At 42.9% G+C, this 20030-nt stretch overlaps 1 protein-coding gene across 7 annotated transcripts in view; it reads right to left on the reverse strand.

The window, feature by feature from the left end:
- VRK2 (VRK serine/threonine kinase 2) overlaps positions 1-20030 on the reverse strand; it is a 41995-nt gene that overhangs the window by 841 nt on the left and 21124 nt on the right. For 4 of the 7 annotated variants that reach the window (XM_072332553.1, XM_072332555.1, XM_072332554.1 and 1 more), the window contains 6 exons: positions 19736-19868; positions 10205-10325; positions 7466-7524; positions 5124-5305; positions 1928-2095; positions 1443-1613 (listed from right to left, as the gene is read on the reverse strand). In XM_072332553.1, coding sequence (XP_072188654.1) covers positions 1443-1613; positions 1928-2095; positions 5124-5305; positions 7466-7524; positions 10205-10325; positions 19736-19868 — 834 coding nt within the window. The remainder of the gene's footprint in view (positions 1-1442; positions 1614-1927; positions 2096-5123; positions 5306-7465; positions 7525-10204; positions 10326-19735; positions 19869-20030) is intronic. The other 3 variants (XM_072332558.1, XM_072332557.1, XM_072332556.1) reach the window with 3 other exon arrangements.

Here is a 20030-nt window from a genome sequence, read left to right on the forward strand (position 1 = left end):
ACCATCCCTTAGAAAGATTTATACACATTCACAATATGTTGGTTGTTTTTTTTGTGGATACGTTGGGTTCTTTTAACCCTTAGCACTACAGTTTGCTCAAGAAATACTCACGATGTAAATTCTGTTTTTCTAGTAGAGATTTCATCATTATCAGCTGCCTTATTAGTGACAGAAGTGCCTGTTTTTACCTTTAATGAAAAGCTGGGCCCCGTCTGACAGGAAGATAACTGATGTCCAACACAAAGCTAGTTCTTTTTTCGTATGTTATCACTTCCATATTCTTTTCTAGACATTGTTTCTGCCTCCCACCCTCAGTTCCCCAGCTTGCCAAATGTCCCGTCTCTTACAACCATCCTGCTCTTTTTTGTCCTACTTCTCTCACTCCGGTGTTCCCCTTGTGACACAGAACCGTTCCTCCTTTTTGTTTATATCTAAGGGCTTCCTGGCAGTATCACACAAAGCAGCCCCACTTCTCTTTCTTCTCTTTTTGCCACTGTCCCAGCCATGTGATGTTTTTCTGAATGTACTTCCCTTAGAAGATAAACCATGGAGACAGAACTTCTCCTCCAAGCTCTGCATTCAGACCTTTAACTGCATCATCAGTTACTATGAGCAGCAGCAGCACGACCGTCCTCTGTAAGCACTGAAGTTGGAGCAAGGTGCCTGCAGTCAGCTCCTCCAGCAGCTGTCTGACTGTGTCACTCTGGAAAACCAAACGCGTCTCTTTCCATTCCTGCTTCTTTTTTTAGGAAGTCGCCTTCACACAAAAATACAGGAGAGGAACAGAGGTGGGGTGGGCACTACCTTGTTTTTATTTGCCAGTGTTTTTACAATGGTACATGTGAGGATTATGAAGCAGCACTTGATGTCTTCAGAGAAAAAAGAGACCTTTCAGAGTCTGACTATCTTGTTCTCAGCCAAGACACCTCCGGCCATTTGCTCACCACTCTACTGCCTGATGCTCTCAGGTACAGCTCTGCGTTTTCTGCTTCGTTCTCCTAGCTTGCACTGGAGTCTCCAGGCAGCGATCGGCAGCCTGCCTGAAGCATATGATTTTGGATTAATAATAAAGCTATCTTTAAAGCTGCATTTCTGTGCTTGTTAGCAATTGTCTTCCTCTTGTTTTTCTATGTGAAGGAGATAAACAGGGCCGAATTTGCTAAAGGACGGAGGATGTTTACTAAGTTAAGTTGGAATGTTAGTATGACCTTGATCTGCTTTTTTCTTTCCATAGAAATGGATGGCTGAAGACTAAGGCAGGTTAATTTCTCCAGCCCTCAAGTTTTATCTATTTGGGAACACAGTGGGCAGTGCTTTACTACCCAACTGTATACAACAGATGTTACTTTGGAGCTGCATTACCGAGAAGAAACCGCACGCGAACCTTTCAGTGTTTGTGTTAAACATTAAGTTTGCATTAATGTTTAACTCACAGCCCTCACCTTTTGTGGGTCAGTCTTCTGAATGATGCCGTTCAGTTTCATTGGCTTCTCTTCAGCGTGGGATTTTCTGTGCGTTATCTGAGCTTGGGGCCAGCTTGGGTACTTCAAGGCGTCCTCTTGCATCTTTTGCTTCTGTTTCACTGGGTTTGGTGAAGGCTTTGGAAAGTGAACCTGTTGGTGCACAGTAATTCTGTATGCTGAAGGAAAACCAGCAGGCGTCACAATTATTACAGGTACTATTCCAGTATTTGACCTGGTAGTGTGCCTATTTCGCTCTTCTTACCTGGGTACAACACACGCAGTTGCAGGTTTCCAACAATAGAAGCCAATAAAGCGTATGTGTGCTTCTGGTGTTGGTGACTCGGTGCTTGACTTTTTTCAAGCACTTCTCTCCTCCTGGCCCTTCCCAAAAGGCGGCCAGCAAGGTAAGAGAGTGAGATAACCCAGGAGATAACCATGCACTACTGCAGTGCCAAAGCCCTCACCTCTGTTTGGGGAAGTGTCCAGTTTGAGTTACTCGGCTGTTCTTCATCCTGAAGCTGCCTGCCCGTTGCTCCAGTCCAGGCCTTGTTTTGACAGATGTTTTCCTCACTTTCCATCTTTTTTTGGTTCCGTTGAGCTGGTTTTGGCACAGGCTTTGGTAGGCGAACCTGCTGATGAACAGTCAGTTTTGTACAGCAAAAATAAGGCCGCAGTACTTTAAAAAGAAAAGCTTTTTGGCTTCACTGTTGAGAGCACAGAATGAGAGTCAGCTTTAGTCTTTCTAAAGAATTCTTTTCAGCATTTCAATTGCCAATAGATGCCATCTTCAAGCAGTACGAAGTAGAGCTGTGCTGTGTTAGGGAGGTAGACTACAGACTAAACCTGAGTTACACCCCTCGGAATCTTCATCGATCACTGAGGTAATACAAGTTCCTCCTAGTGCTGCTCTAAGCACTACGTATCCTATGATGTCTGCTTTTGGCTTTTTTAACTTGGAAGACAAACGTAGCCAAAACACAGGCTGTATGCCACATGCCTTTGGTACTTCTGGCACCCTAATAACTCTGTAACTGCAATGTTTGCATATGGCCCTATGTGCAGCAGCTGTGTCTCAATATAGAAGCTAGAAAAGAAGTAATATGCTTCTTATGCATACTGCAAACTAAATACATATAGGAGAGAGAAACTGCACAAGCTAAATACTGTTGAAAGTGCCAGTAAGAGCACTTCCTACAGTTTAACCCTAAGCACCTTTTAAGAACACATCTGTGGATCTGTGAACATTATTGCTTAGAAACATAACATAAAGGCGTATTTGTTCTGAATGCCCTACCTCAGGACATAACGCTGTCAGTAGCCTCGAGAAACCCCAAGACACAAGCAAGGCTCGGTGCCACCCTGACAGTTTGGAGGTCCGAGCTGTTTTCCCTGCATCGCAGCACCGTGGTGCATCATACAGGAGCTGCTGATCCTGCTGACAGCCACGCCTGCTATCCTCACAAGGCACGCGTGCCTTAAATGACTAAATGGCTTTCGGTGCAGGGCTTACAGCACTCGGGAAAATATTTGTCATATGCCTAAAAATGACAGTATTCCATGCTGCTAACATGGCAAGTGGGTATTAATGTACTCAGTTTCCAATATGAAACTCACAACATCTAACAAGCAGTCAGCTGGCCTTGCATACTTCGTTTGGCCCTAATTCCAGCATTTTCAGCGAAGGTGAGAAAGCTGAGAATATTTATCCAGTGCCAAAAACTGTTGTAAACAAATTGGAGAATTAACCTAATTAATGTTATATCATCTGTTCAATGCACAATTGAAACAAGGAACACAGATGTAACTACTGTTTCACTTTTAATGTCATCTGAAGATTAAGTTAACGTGCAATACAGGGAGCTGGACCTTAACGTTCAAACCCTATAGAGATTCCTTTTCACATCACCTTTGAGGACAGCTCTTGTTACAAGATCTCCTCAGGGGCAGCACTGGGTGTTTACTGGCCTTCAGATGGGAATTAGCCCAAGTTCACCTCCTTCCTGTACAAAACTACTACAGGTAGCTGCAGACAGGGCAGCTAGAGTCAGTTGTAGGAGGGTCACGCACTCGCCAACAGCAAAGTGCTGCAGTGACTTTTACAGTCCAGAAGTTTTACTCGTACTGCAGTACTCAGACACTGTATGCACAAGTCCCAGGCCAGGCAGTGAGAAGAACAGAGGAGCTGTCTGGAATCCCGCTCCAAGGAATCTCAGACGTGCGACCCAGAGACCCAACTGGATCAGATGGAGACACATTAATTGCACTACCAGGTTAAGTTCAGAAAATGGCACAAACTGGAGAGGGGAAAAAACAAATGGTCTCAAATTAGCTAAAACCAGAAAAGTCAATAAAACTGCTAAACTAAGTATCTGCAATTACAAGGATCAAAACTCAGTGCCTTTTTATTAAATGTGAACCTTGGTCCTGCCTTCCGCAACACGTAAATAGTGCTGACAATTGGTTTGTGAGGCACTGGCTACAATAAAACCTAATTGTATCATGAGAGAAAGGTGACAATCAGGAGATCATGAAAAAATTACATATTCTCACTGGTGGTTAATTAGCCATGCAAAACCCCCTCAAACAGATATTCTCTTCTATTAGGAATGATTACTATGCAGGCCTACAGATGTCAATACCACAGTCATTCAAATACTTCTTTCCCTACTAATTGAAGGTTGTAAAGCTCTGGTGCCAAGGTTTTGCTTCCAAAGAGCTAATTTATGACTAGAAGGATATTTTATGTCTTCAGTTGCAGCAGCTACAAAACTCAGCAAATCAGAACCATCTGTGCGCTGATACTTGAATCACCGTTCATCCAGCAGCCTATCAGTCACATTAGTTTGCATCCTGCATTCTTGGCTCACATACACTTGTGCTGGTCCAAAGTTCACCAGAAATATTAAAAATGAATGGTACCCTGACCCCGTCCTTATTGCGCACACATCACAGGCAGAAACACGGCTTTTGCATACGGGCAGTTTCAAGGCAGAGCTATGCCGGGACTGACATTTCACAGCAAGTCCAGTCAGACCGCTAATTACCTCAATTTCCACTCATTAAAATAAGGTTTTATTAACCGTATCGTTTCGGGCTTAGAAGTACAAAAGGAAAACGTAACGCTATTAGCTGTCAGTCTTTAAATCCCGCGTTAGTGCATCACTGCATACCAAGAACGGAGTTAAATCCCAGAATAATACCTCCTCCACATTAGTGGCTGCAGGAGCATAAAGGCAAATGACAAAGAACAGTCTGAAAGCAAGAAAATGAATTAAATGCTTTCGCTAATAAAGGTAGCTTTGCTTTTAATCTGGAAGGGAGGAAAAAGCTGGCATCCAGGCTTGCCTTCGAGATGCTGGCGAACAAAGTCCTCGACTTCCCATTATCCTGCAAGTAAATCGTTCTCTACAGACCTGCTGCTTTGAAGCGAAGGGCTGCAGGTCAAAAGGACTCACGACAGTTCTTCCTCCTTAAGGGCTGACATCCCACTTTTTAGCAAAGCCGGGGGAAACAGGAATTAACAAACGTGGTGCATTTAAGGCAAAAAGAACTGCTGTGTCAGTCCCGTTTTGCCATCTTAAACTATTTCCTCTTTTACAAAATCAAAGGCAACAACGAAGAGGGAGATCTGAGAAATAATTCCAAAGCTCCCTTACTTACTTTTGAAGCTTTAGCAGCACGGTGGTTCTGTGTGCATCCTGCAGTGGAAAATTCCAGAGGGCCATCATAGGGAATTCCGCTCATCTCTAGTCCATCCAGCAAGATTTTCTTAAGCTCTTGGTACTTTGGCTTTTCATCATAAGCTAAGACAGAAACACGCTTCAAAAACCTGGACAGTTCACCTGTGGAACACATTTCAAATGTAAGTTTCACTTGGTGTAGACCGAGATCTTCCTTTAACTCCAAAATGGGTGCCAACCCTACCCCGCCAAACCAACCCCAGATGAAGACAACGCTGAAAATGGAGCTGACAACATCTTGTCCTTTGGAGATGAGAAAGGAAAAGACCGACTTGGATACACAAGCTAACCCTTAAGCACTGCGTCTTGTTCTGCACATGCAGTAATTTGTGTGGCAACGGGAGTTACCCAAATACAGCCATTAATCAAAACTCTACTGACAAACGTTGAAGTATTTCATATTTGCAGAATCATAACACGACTTTAAGTATTAACTATTCTCAACGACTCCGTTGTGATCTGCACAGATATCCTCAGAATGCTTTGGTGAATGACAAAATTCTGTCTTCTAACAGCTGGACAAACACTGGTTCTAAGGTTACATACTAATACAGCCTAATGACAGCATCAGTTTGAGGTTACATACTAATACAGCCCAACAGCAGCATTAGTTTGCTTTTCAATGGTTCTAAAAACAAGAAAAGCAAAAATAATGCTCCCGGGGAAAACATACAGGGGGGGATCAAACTTCTCTTTCAGCTGACAACCCAAGCGTATCCTCAAACTGCAGTGCCATACCAGACATCAGCTCCCAGTGAAATCCCAGAAGCAAAGGCTTACTAAATATGGATGTAGATTGTGAATACATTTTATGTAACACGTCCTGCATTCCAATCGCTCAGATGCAGAAATTATGAAAATAAGGGAATAAATAAAGAATAGATGCTGGCTTTTGTGGGACGTGCGATGTTTTCCCCGCACTCTACTTCTGCATTTCAGTGAAGGTAGATGACAAGATGAATTATGCGCTCAGCTGCTTTTTCAGACTACGGACCTTTTGTGGGCAGTTGTTCTATTCCTATAATAGTCACTCCTTCCTAACCAGCCTGGGTTACCTATGGCTGAAGTCCCTTACATCACTACCTCAGGCATCACAGATGAGATTAAGATTTTTGTGCTGCCACTCCTGGGGGTTGAAAATGTAGCCCTCCTTGCCTGCGTTGCCTACTTAGTGCTTGCTTATGGGATAAGGCAGAAAAGCAGCACTAGAAGTTCCTGCAATGAAAGCACTAAGTGTCCTTCATTACCAAGTACCATTAAGCATTGAGAATCGTGCACTGCAGAGTGACCAGCATCCAACAGCATCCCAAAATTAGTTTCTGCCCTTGCAGTAAACAAGCCTTCAAGATAAAAACGCTTTAAGCTTAAGCTTGTACATGAGGGGCATGATCCAACTCCACTGAAGTCAGAAATATTAGTTAAATTAAATTACACCCTAAAACTAATGAGTCTGACATGTAATCTCGCAATGAGTATTATGTAACCACCCTGTTATCAGCTAAACGCAGATATTGCAGGGTGAATTATTATGCCGGACAGATACGCATTCAGAGCGGTTCCACTAGTGCCAAATTTTACACAAATGGGATAAAGGAAAACTGCCCTGAATGCATCCATTCCTGAATTACACATATTTCGTACTACTTGCTATCTTAATACCCTATTTAGTACACAGCATATCTCTGAGCACTGTGGAGATTTCTTTACTAATTCCCTCGTCCCTCCGATTTTACTGCACATTACCATCATCAAACCTGTACTCCTGGATCTGGCAAGAGAAAGAGCCAAACCTTATAAAAAGCTGCCGACAATGCAAACACCTCCTCACCCCCAATCGTTCCACGTGCAGTAAAGAAGTCACAGTCATCTTCTCAGAATTTGACTCACTAAGTAAACAGGCGGGCAGAAAAGCAAGGGGAGTTTAGGGAGGACAATAAGGACATGGACAGGATATCAAAGAAGTATGAAGACAGAAAAAGAAGCTGAGAGCCAGGTTTGATTTCTAGATCTGATGCAGTTGTGAGGCACGTCAGGAAAGTTCAGGACTTGGATATTCTTGGTTTGTCCTATGATCAATAAGACTGCATGGACTCAGGTCTCACAAACGCCTTTCAGGTGTCAAAGTTTGGCAATTAAACTTAATATTTTAAATTGAAGAGTTGGTTACATCTGTATCATTGCTTCCCCAAATAAAGTAAGACATCCCAGTACTTTTAGTAGCAGACTGAAGAGCTACGTGGTCCACACTGTCAGCACACTTACTGCAGCTGCTTCCAGAAGAATTCCATTCCATCACCGAATTTGGGAGCTCATCCATAAGTCTGAAACAACAGGAGAATACAACAATTTAATGCGGTTTTGGAGCAGGTGATTCTTCATTTGGGATTTTAGGTAGACAGCAAGTCTCAGTTCCAAAGGGAGTGGACCTCCAGGATAGCTTATGATTCACAGCATTGCTTTTAAAACAAGACTCCCCTCTCCAGCTGTGTTTTTAACTCTTTGGGGGCTGCTGATTTCAGCAGGACCGGGTTTACAGCTAAGACTGCACCTCCACGGTCTTCTCTGCAGATATTTTAAGCTTTCTAGACAGAGAAAAAAGAAAAAATCCTTTGAACTTGTTCTGATTTCAGCATAGTGATTCGTATTTGTGGTCTGAAAAATGAGAAGGAAAGAAAGAAAACGGAGCTCAGAATAAATCATACCTTAGAACTGGGCGAAGCATCACCAGCTCTCATCTCTGAGCATTTCTTAGCACCTGCAGGAGTCTGCAAATGCACCAGCCCCCTTTTCCTGAGTGAAATCTGTTCCTTTAGTTGCGTTGTTAACGCTGTCAAAGGATCCTTTGTTTTGTTTAAAGGAGTCACAAAGGTCCGCTGACCGGGAACAAGATATGTTCCCAAATGCGCAGAACTGGGGTCCATAGAAAATAATGTATTTCAATGCCATGATCCAGTTACCCAGTCACTTAAAATTAGTTTGTTTGGTATGCAACGGCTTCACTGAGACCCTAACTTCAGCCACGTGCTGCCAGCAAGACAAATGTGATGTCCAGGCATGCCCTGCTTTAAGCCCCCACTTCTGTGGTAATACAGGCACCTCCAAGTTCAGGCCTGGGAATCTTGCCCTGCAAAGCTGTCTATGCAGGCCTTGAATTCTGTAACAGAAAGTGGAGGAGGATTATTTAACATCTAGCTACCTGCAATGCACATCTCCATGCTACGGTCGCCTCATTTCCCTATTTAATAAATAAAAGTAATGGGTAATGTTCAAAAAATGCAGTCCGCTGAAAGAGTAATTTAGTCCCTTTTTCATTCTTCTTAATACTTCTTTCTCCTGACCATCCTCCTAAAGAGGTCACAAGGCCAGAAGGACCCTTGGTCCCACCAGGAGCTGTTCTCTAATATCAAAAAGTTGGACTGTCTGTTTTGGAGAAATGAATGTGTCTATTTTGTTTTAGTTTAGCTTAAATTCCAGTTCAGACAGGGACCCCGCTCCAATTATAGCATGAAAATTTCTGAACCCGCGGATACCAGCAGCCCTTAACGAAGCCCATGGGTTTGGCACAGTGACCTCACTATCCCAGCGTTACTGATAGAAGAGGCTTAAGAACCTGTAAGGGAAGTCTGATCCCATCCATGAAGAACAGAATTTGAGTCCTGCTCTGACTCCCGCTTCTCAGCTGCACCCCACCTTCCAGGCCTGGCCCTTCTTCCTCACAGTCATGCTCTCACAGCAAGAGACTGGTGTGCCCAGAAGCCATCTGCCTGGGCTGGTGATGTACTTAGTGACAGATAAGCAACTGGGTGCCCACATGTATCCTGATGACTATTTCCGACCCTTGCAAATAGTTCAGGCACTGAAAAACAAGGTGCGTTAAAGGGGAACATTACTTGAAACCAAGGTACTTAATTAATTAGACTAGGAGGATATCACTGCTAATCTAATCTATCATTTTCTGTGCATTTCCTCCTAAGCATCTGTTTGCTTGGCATCCTAAAAATCCCAGCAATTGCAAGGGAAGAATTAAGGGTTAATCGCAAGGGAAGAATTAGTGAAGCAAGGCGATTGATTAAATTGATTTAACATTGAATTGTGTAAGTGTTAGCTTGCAGGGGGCTGTGTAATGATCAGAGGTTCTAAAGGAGAAATATTAAACATAACGTACGATGTCAACATTTACAGATGCAATCTGTATTATCCACAGTCTGCAGGCTAACCTTCTTCTCTGTTGAGAGCCGATGCCACACTGAATTTGCAGATTGATTTCTGTGGATCAGCTATCCCCATTGTGTACCTCTGTTGTGACTTGCCCTACTTAAAAGTTTGCTGCCTCCTCCAATTGTGATGTTACATTTATGGATAAACGCTCTTCCGTACCACATGCAATTAACTCTCTAAAGTCCCAACTGTGAAAACAGTGAAAGAAAACACTAATAGACTCTGTTGCTTTAGTAAGCTCTAATGAGTCATGCCGGGAAAAAGATTTTACACAAGTTATTTAGTATGCTGGTGTTTAAATGTAACAGCAGTGGGCGTGGGTAAATTTAAAAACCTACATCTCACAGCTAAAAAGAAAACAGGTACCAAATGGAAAGTTAAACACCTTGGATGCAAATGTGAAAGAAGACTTCCAAGAGACTTTAGTACCATTGTCTCTACAAAGCCCCCCCTACAAAATGCAGTGGAAATCTATAGCATCCTTCTATGTGTGCAGTAAGGCACGTGCTCGTTCACAAGTGTTTGCTCTGAAAGGGGTACTAAAAAAATACATAGCAGACAAGAAGACCAGACTGTGCAGCTGAGTTCATCACATCGCCACGGCCATACAGAAACTGGGGAAAGTTCCCGTCATTAACAGCTTCTAGCACCTCTCAATTAAGGAAAATCGTTCTTGCTTTCTCGTAAGGTGACACCCTACAGGCTGTCCTTCCCAGGCTCACTTTGTTAAGTGACGAGGATGTTGACATGTACGTGTGTATGTGTGTATTGTTTTGGTTTTACTTTGTTTTTGCAGTCTGGACAGCTACGGGGTCCTTCAGGTTGTGCTCCCACGGAAGTTTCCCACATAACCATTGCAGCATGCAGTAGCCAAGGATTTCAAGGTCACCTCGTCTGGACGGAGCTAAAACAGAATGGGGGGGTGGGGGGTGGAGAGAGAGAGAAAAAAGATGAAGGAGAAAAAAAAAAGATGAAGAATAAGAAGCTCTTCTTAGGAAATAGAAAAGACTTTGACTGAACTACTGTAGATGAAATATGAAAAAGCCAAATGGGCAAAGTGTTTTGTTTGTTCAGCTGCATTAGACCTAAAACACCCGGGCTTTTGGCCACAGTCCACAGACAGGCAGTGACTTGTTACTGTTGAAGTAAGGGTCACTTTCCTCACCTCCTTCAACTTCATCCTTCCTCAGTCTGGCCTGTCACATGGACTTGATCCCCATGGCCTCTGACATGATCCAGACAGCCCATAACTGAGTACCAACACTTTCTCAAAGAGCCAAGCAGTAAAACAAAGAAATAAATGTCTGCTGCTAAATTGCTAACACATGTTGCAGGAAGTCCATGGGGTCCACAGTGGTCATGCGGGGACCCTGCGAGTGCAGACTAAACACTGATGGCCTTTCCTGTTCTACTACAGAGCTATGGGAGCTTGGATATGACAAAACTGCCATCTAGTGTACATTCGCACGCCCAAGTTGCCTGCCTGCAAGAACCATGAATGGTTTGTGTAGAGGAGGGACACGGCACGGGATAAAACGCACTTGCTGCTTACCAAGCCCTGTGTAAATTTACCACTACTGTTTCCACTAAGGAAATTATTTCAGGAAGAACTTCACTCTCATCCTGCACAACCTGAACAGATGTATTAACGACAGAATGTAAACACCTAGATGTAATTCAGTCCAAAACTAAACCCATCCCCAGGTACTTCCCACAAAGAAAAACAGGTACCTGCAGTTAGTCAATAGATTGACTTTTCCAAGGGGAAACTGCAGTGCTAACCCATTTGCTGTTGCTTACTGCTAGTCAAAGAGAACTAAGTGCAAAAAACCAGAACAAGCAGGAATGGTTGCAGTATGTATCTGTGCACGTTTACAGCCTATAGTTTGCCAAGACGGCGTGGAACCTGCAAAACCAGAAACTGCTAATCAAGATGAAGGCAGATGTAGAAGTTAAATTTATGCTTTTCCAAAACGAGTTTGAACTTAGCGTGAGCGAAAGAAGACTTCAGCTTTGTTCGATGCATCTTGTCTGAAGCCTGGTAGTTGAGCACAGTGCTGCTAATCCTGTTGTAAACAGATGTCATATTTTATGGGCCTTCGTTAAATTCCAGAAAGTCGCTCAGCAAACTTATCTTTTAATTTAAAAAAGTCATCTGCTAAAAGCTACGATGCCAACACATCATCACTGTTTCTTGTTACCGTGCTCACATTATTGTAAAAGCAGAAGATAACTTCTTATGCGTTCTCTATCTTAACTGCTATTAGACTATGGGGCTATTAAAGGCTCTTCAATCTAACACAACACTACACTGTCCCCCGGGGGTCGTTTATTTTCTACACTAAATTCAACAATGTCCTAATGCAAGACTTGGCTCTCGTATTAAAATAAAAACACAATCTCTACCACTTGCTGTTCTGTAGTGATTTCTTCTGCCATAAATCTCCTGTTAACAGTGGAACGATTCCATTCATACACGTGTTCACAACTCCTTTTGCCATTATGGCAATTCCAGATTATAACCATATAAACCAGCGCTCCGACTGCAGATCCTCTGCTCTTCACACAACGCTTCTCTGGCACCTGCTTGTGCAAGACGGGCGACATGAAGTGGCCTTTAGAGGAAAAACTGTCAAAATTACCATGTGACGCAGAACTACTGGATACTGATCCGTAAGTAACGCCAAGGCAATGAGATTCCAGGAGCTAACCTAAGATTAGTGGTCTGCTGACAAAACAGTCCCTGCAGAACGTGGTTTGGCACCACAGTTATGGTTTGGCCGCTGTCAGTTACCGGCCTGCTCATATTTGGATCATTCAGCCCTTCCCAGACTGGCACTACAGCAAAGCTACCACAGACAGCAGACGGGTGCAAGGAAGACCTCAATGCGTTCCTACAGCCACAGTAAGGAAAAGAGGCCCATGTAAGTAAGCCATACATCACTAAAAGGGGAAATGTTTTACGGAGAGATGGTAAATTCCCACATCACTTTATCTCCCAGGTCACTGCAAGCATTACTGCTAAAAGATTTCTGCATGTGTTTTGCATAGATCCACGTGAAAATGTCAACGTGCAATTCCATGACTGCTCTCACTTATTCCTTCTCTCTGCTCCCTTCTCAGCTCAGTACCACAGATGCCAATTTCCTCAAATTCTGTATCATTTCGATCCTAGTAAAAAAACATAATAACTAATCTTAAATGAGTTAATATGACCTAAGATCAATGGGAAAATTAGATTTTCACCCAAATAAAGCACTAATAAATAAATATCAACTATAAGTTCACTTGCAAAAGAACAGAACAGGGGAGTACATGAATTCTTGGTGAGCATCAACACAGAAGTCAACCCGGCTTCATTTCCAATGTGATGGCCAGGCAGAGACACAACAATTCTGCTTGCTAAGTCGTCACTGTTATAAATGTATGTATCCAAAGCAGCGCTTACACTGAATTCTCTTATTTTTCTGCAATATTTTATTTCACTGTATTTTTATCGTTTAGCTTTTTTACTGGAAGATTTAAGGCCCGATTCTGTCCTCACTTCTGCCTAATAAATCAGGCTTAACTCCACTGAAGTTAGTGAATTAACAGCAGTGTCAGTGAAATCAGAGTCAGGCCACAAGAAGTTTTATATGCACTACAAACATATACTCAACTTGCAGCCATAGGGTTGAACAATAACTCAGAGTAAAGTAACTGAAGCAATTCACCCTGAGAAGAAAATATACTATGCATCTTTGTATACTGGATTTGGCAGCTATCTGAGCCCTAATATAAATTCAGATTACTGTTTCAAAACAGAACAGAAATGATACCACACTACGCCCTCGATGCTACACTGCTCCCGAGAAACTCATCTGAAAACCACGTCAAAATGGGGGTTTTCCTCTACGGCCCTCATTCAGCTAACTTTCTCAGGCCATCTGTAAGGAGCTGGGAGGCTAATGAGCAATACATGAAATGTTTTTCTATTATTTTTAATTAGCACTGTTGCATTACGATTTTGCCACTAGCATTTCTTTAAATTGGAAGTTTTTCATAAAAAAAGATCATTTTAGCTGCTCATCGTGTATCTGCACGAACTGGAACCTCCGATTCTCCTTGGCATTACAGCACACAAATCCATATTAAATCACAAACAAATATAACTTATACCACAGCCATTAATCCAAAAGCCCATAAAGAAAAGGGGTGTTAACATGGCTACGGAGAAATATTAGCATGGTAAAAATATATCATTACTGTATTTTAATAAATGAAATCAAAGAGGCTCGCTTTTATATATATATGTATGTATATATTTATTTATTTATTTACCTCAAAGTTGAGCAAAAAATGAAATGGATGGCTACAGGAAGCAGGTGAGGTAAATGCAGCTAAGCAAAAAGTGAAATGAACTGCGGTGCTTGCAGGCCATCTACACAGTTACCCAGCCTCGGGCAGGTCAGCTGCCAGCAGGGGCTGGGGCAGGCAGTCTCTCCTTCCCCCATGTGTGGCTCTGCACGGTTTACTGGGCACTTTGCAGAAACAGTCACTGATAATAACCACAAAGAAAAACAAATCCAGTGCAAACGCTGTGCTGACTACACCTCTTCTAGATAGCTCAACCTGGGGTTATGCCAGTGAGCAACTCATGCCAGCTCCGGTCTGCGTCCCAAACTCGAATCCCTCAGCAAAGCAGTTGTAGGGCTGAGAGGCACAGAACACAGGAGGAGCTGGCAGAGATGCAGCGGGGACTCTCCAGCACTCAGCTTACCACTGCTGGGTAAAGTGGCAACATCAGCCTCAGTGCTGAGGGCTCACATCCTCCCAGAGCAAGGCCACAGCTGGCCAGCTGCCCCCACCGCAACATCAGCCACCAGATGCAGTCTCTGCACAGCAGCCACATCACTCACCTCGAGAGCCACAAAAGTAGTGATACTGCTATTCTGTCCTGCCGTGCCTGAGAGCTAGCAGGCCCTGCAGGCCAGATATTCCCAAACTGCGGTCCTCATAGACAGGGAGGGAATAAAAGCCAGGATTGGTGAGATGGGATGTGCTGAAATGTCCTGATAAGGTGGGGAGAAGTTTAAGTAATGGGAAGGTAGGGAGACTGGATTGGAAACATGTCTGCAGCAGAAGAGGGAGTAGGAGATAAAGCAAGGGAAGTTCACAATGAGATCTGAGTGGGAGGTAAAATGGTGGTGGCAAGAGATACAGGTACTGGGTTGGAAGCGAAAGGTCCTGGAGCTGCAGTTAGCAGAACACATGGAAACAACAAGTTTTACTCCTCTTTCAAAGTAAATGTAAAAACCACGTAGATAAGGGGCTGACAAGCAGCTGTGAAGGTCACTATCTGTTTAAATTCCTGGTGTAAAGCACGAGAAACCAAAATGAAAGAAAACAGCTAATTCCAAGCCACGCTCATCAGCTGTGCTCGAAAATGGTGATGCTCAACATCTTGTTTTCGCTACTTCTGACTGTTCTGGCAGGGCAGGATAAGCTTACGGAGGAGGTTTTAAGAACCTATTCAATCTTCCTTCTTTTCTTTCCAAAGCCTGACTCTGCCTTTGCTTACCATGACCTTCTGCTCCCTCCTTCTACTGCGGACACATTTCCAATCCAATATTCAGAAACCAAAACATCATTTTATTTATCTCACACTGCAAAGTTCCACCCGTTTTTTATCAGTTATATTTTCCTTTCATTTTTAGATTTACAGTCTGTCCTGAACAAGGTCGCTGGGAGGCACAGAGTGCAGCTAATCAATAATTCATGTGAGCGACAAAAAGTGCAGCGGGCTCCCTCTGACTCCTTACTACACACAGACAGACGCCAAACAAACCTCTTGATCCAGAGCCATTTAGAGCTGAAGTTCTTAAGAAGCCATGCAGGCCCAGAAAGAATTTTTTTCCAGGCACAGGTGTTTATATTCCTGAACATCCCTCCTCACAAAATGAACCCTGCAGATATTCAAGCCAACCCCTGTATGTAACAGGAAAGGGAAAATGGACAAGCACCAAGCTATGTTTTTAATATCAAACAGCAACAGCTCTGTCAGATCCGCGGGGAAAACACAAACAAGAACTGCAGATCTGTCTCTACAATCAGCCCAACACAAACATCAGGGTGGGCTGCGAGGAGCGCAGGCTGCAGTAACCCAGTGGGAAGGGTGGAAAGATCTGGCTACAATGTGGCATCTTCCCCCAGCACGGGAATGATAAAGCAGCCCTTACTGAGGCAAACTTCATCAGATGCTCCGCTTAGCCGTACGCCTGTCCCAAGTCACACTGCTGCCTTCCAGGTGCAGATATCAGTCCTGCAAGGATTCTGATAGTCACCCTGCTCAATGCAAGAGATGGCAAAACCACTGCCTTACTGTGCAACGTTTGTTACAAGGAAGAGGTGAGTTACCTGGAAACCTATGGCAAAAAACACATGCTGGAGGGAATTCAGCATAGATGGTCTTACGCTCATCAACGACAGCAAATTAAAACTGGTGTTAGGCACTCAATGCACAGGACTGGAGTATTTAAAAAAACTCAATATGTTAAGCGCAGTATATCTCCAGAGAAATTAGGTATTGACTGCATGCCTCAGTGAGTAGAAAATCTACAAAAATCCATAGGAGGCATTGATCCAAATATTACATTTTAACACTATATAACCATTTTTTAAACGTATGTTGGGCACAGATACAATTCTCTCTAATTATCAATCAACAGCCAACGTAACACAGTTTATATAGAATGGTCATTAAAAGTGAATACAATGCATACTCAAGTGCTGTGCTAAAATTAACAGCGCAGTTGTGCAATGTGGAATCTGCATCACAATAAAAAGGAGGTTGATTTAATGAACCCGGTAGAACAGGGCCACATTCAGCATCGCTTTTTGGCCATACACCATTTGCAAAGAGATCCAGCCACCAACTGCAGAGCCAGTCTCGTGGGTAGGACTCTGTGGCAGAAAGCCCCAGCGGTGGCCTTGGTTTGGCTGAGGATGAACTCCAGGTATGGGAAGGACGCAGCTGCAGTTTTGGTGAATCCCTGCAAACTTCCAACAAGTTCAGAAACCCCAGAGAGAACAGGGGAGCCAGTCTGCAGGGCCTGCACACAGAGTCATAGAGTTGTAGGGGCTGGAGGGGACCTCTAGACATCCTCTAGCCCAACCAAAGGAGGCTCCCTAGACCAGGCTGCACAGGCAGGCACCCACACGATGGATAGCGAGCATGTGAACTGTGCAGTTCTTGCAAAAAGCAAAACCAGCATGAAGAGACAAGAAACAAGCAGGGCAGCTTCTGCCTGCCATTCCCAGTTCATGGGAATTCCCCTTGTGTTCACAGAGCCACCAACAGGTCACACTGGCACACACTGAGTCAGCTTGCTTGAAGATGCAATTCACACCTGCTCTTTGAATGGCACATCCAACTCAATCCTTACCAAAGGATATCAGACAAACATGGACTAATTGTGCAGCTCAAAAGGGAAACTTTCTGGATCTTGATGGACTGCATAACTTCTACAAGCGATGAGCTCCTCAACAAGCTCGGGGAATAAATAGGCATGCAGCTGGGTTAATCTCTCAATCCAGCCAGGGAAACACCAGTTTTGATTTATATGAGTAGGAAGTGGATGCATTTGATTGACTTTATGCAAGAAGGTTATCAGCTTCAAGCATTGCCAAGAGGCACTTTTGAAAGCAACAAATTCACAGTTTTGTTTTAAGTTTCAGCCTGCATCTCAAATCATTGCATATATTCAGGTAGCTACTTTATGAATAAAACCAGAGCAAGTCAAAATGTTCTCATCTGTGTACCTCAATACAGCACTACTGGTACTGACTTAGAGGATTTAGGGTTTGAAATACATTTATGTTGCTACACGCACTCAGAAAACACCCTCTGGAAAGGATCTCATTTATAAAACAACGTTTTAAAAATGAACTACGTTCCAAGAGCATTCAAGTAAAAAGCATTCCACGCTGAAAACTTGGGTAACACCAGCACTAAGGCTGCCTGAGCAGCTGCAATTTGGCCACACTAATGCAGTCTTTAAACACTATCCAGAAGAGCACCCCCTCTCACTTGGTGCTTGAGAGACTCGATCGTATGTCAGGAGTAAAAAAGGAGATTGCTGAGAAAAGCCCTTTGCAAAGCTGTTGGAGGCCTTTAGCTTCTCAAAAGATCTCTGCAGATCTGAAGCTCACAACAAGATATGAGATGAGCAATACCAGCCATTGTGTTCTGCCGTCTGGATCTGTGGTCTCTCTGGCAGAAGTCACTGCAGATGCCTATTTTCCCTGGGATGCTGAGAGAGCTGCTGCATACAAGAAACTGGTAACTTGACCTTAATGGATTCAGGCTGTTACAAAGTCAGAGCTGGGACATTCAGTGCAAACAGTTTGAATTCTTTGCAACGTACCAGATACCACTTTCTGCAGGCTTTTTTGATGGAAGCACCTAAAAAGACTTTCTGTTCACAGAATATATTATAATTATTATAATATTAATTAATATTAATTAATATTAATATAATCTATTATGAAGTATAAATTTTTCAAGTGTAGGATAGGGGAAACACCCCTTCAATCCACCCTTCGGAATATTTTGTTTATTCTAGAGTCTGCCAGCTCCCACCAGCTCCAGCATGGCTTTAGCTACTTGAGAAAGCAATCTAACACACAAGCTGGCTAAATACAAGAATGTATGGTTGAATACACACATGCTTTGCCACACATTTCCATTAAAATTTCCTTTTCCTTTCAAATAAAAGCAATTACCAGTCACCTAATCAAGCATTCAACAACAGATAGCAGTCTCCTAGACCAGGTAGCTGCTATAACCACCCAGCTGCTGAGCCACACACACTCACAGTGCCCACATAAAATACGAGCGCACTGACACACCTCTCAGTATCAGGAACACAAGTCAGAGTCAAACCTCCAGGAAACACACTGGGCAGGTTAGAAGAGGCTGAAACTGATGCCCTTTTCATCACCAAACATTTTTTAGATGGTGAAGTTGTGCAATTCTTTAAGCAGCAAATACTTGACAGTCTGATTTCATTTTTCCTAATGACCAGAGTTAAACGATTGCAGGTTTTAACAGTGCCGGCAAATTATCAAGACCCTCTACATTACATGGTCAATGGCCCTTTTAATAGAAAAAGCAATAATACACAGTTGTTTGTGCCAACTAAGACTCGTTAGAAAGTATTAGTTTAAGGTAACACTCCAGCAGCTATTAACAAGCACAGATTTCAACAGTTATCATTTGCCACACTCCGATTCTAGCAAAACTGACAACAGAAAACCATTCCTTTTGTTTCAGAAGATCCTGGGGAGGGAGGGGGGGAGTAAAGGGAAGAAAAGTTAACAAAAACACTGTTGTGTAGCAAGAGTCAAAGTTTTTCAATAATCACCATTTTTTCACTAGCATAACATTAGAATTGACTTTTTGTCTTGCTGACATAGCAACTAAGAAAGTTGTGTTGCATTGACCATATTGATTGTGAACAATGCAGCCATCAGTGGGACTCTGCACCATATATTTTCAATATTGACCTCCCATTCCCTTTTCCATGGCTCTATGGGTCTGCTATTGGATTTGGACTGCGGTGTAATAAACAGCTAAGGTTTAATTAATGGTAAATGAATACAAGACATAGGTTATGACTTTAACTAATTAGGGAATTGTTGAATTAAGTCTGCCTTGGAATGCAAGGCAGTACAATCAATATCCAATAAAAGGACTATGTATGTAATTTACCTGCAAATGTGTTTCCAATACCATCAAAGTGAGTTTAAATAAGTAAGATATATGAAAGGCTACTGGAAAAAGATTTCAGAAAGTTAACACTTTATGGCTTCAGAAAAGGTTTTTCTCCTTGCAGAAGGAGAAATGTCTTGAAATATCTTCGTACAACACAGATGGTGGCACTCAGACACAGCCCTCCCTAAAGGACAGTGCAAACCTGAAACATTTTTCCTTGACAACGCAACATTAACAAACACTGCCTCTGTCTCTACAGAGTACAGCAATACAAACCAGCACTCCCAACGTGAATTAATTACACGTAACAGCGAGCTTTTCTTAGGGCATCTCAGTCCCCCTTCCTGTACCACACATGCAGCAGCCTTTCAGTTTAAACTGTGCGGCCCCCCTCCTCACCAGCACAGAAGAAGTGCCTGCAGGTACAAGAAGAGGTCACCACACATGGGTCTGATCAACCCCAAGCAATCCCCATGACTACTTCTATTGTATACATTGGCTCTCACAGCCTGATTACTCATTCTGTAATCACTTCTCCGAAACGCAAAAAAGAAACCTACCTACTCCCTTGTGGGCATCTATGCTGGTAAACTCTATTGTCCCATTATGGCCCTTCCTAGGATTTTCCTGATACTGTTTGTGGTTCCCATTGGGACAATATCTGTAGGAAAGTCCATAATCTGCAAGATAAACCTGGAAGACATGAACAGACAAATGAATAATGCTTTTGTCCTTTGAAAGTATAACCTTTATAATTAAGTCTTAAGAAACTGATAGATTAAGGACAGCCTTAGATCTAAATTTTATTAAACCAAATGGTGCCTCAGGATAAAATATGTACAACTGGGGGCTATA

The sequence above is a fragment of the Excalfactoria chinensis genome, chromosome 3 (genome assembly GCF_039878825.1).
Source record: "Excalfactoria chinensis isolate bCotChi1 chromosome 3, bCotChi1.hap2, whole genome shotgun sequence".
Lineage (NCBI taxonomy): Eukaryota > Metazoa > Chordata > Aves > Galliformes > Phasianidae > Excalfactoria > Excalfactoria chinensis.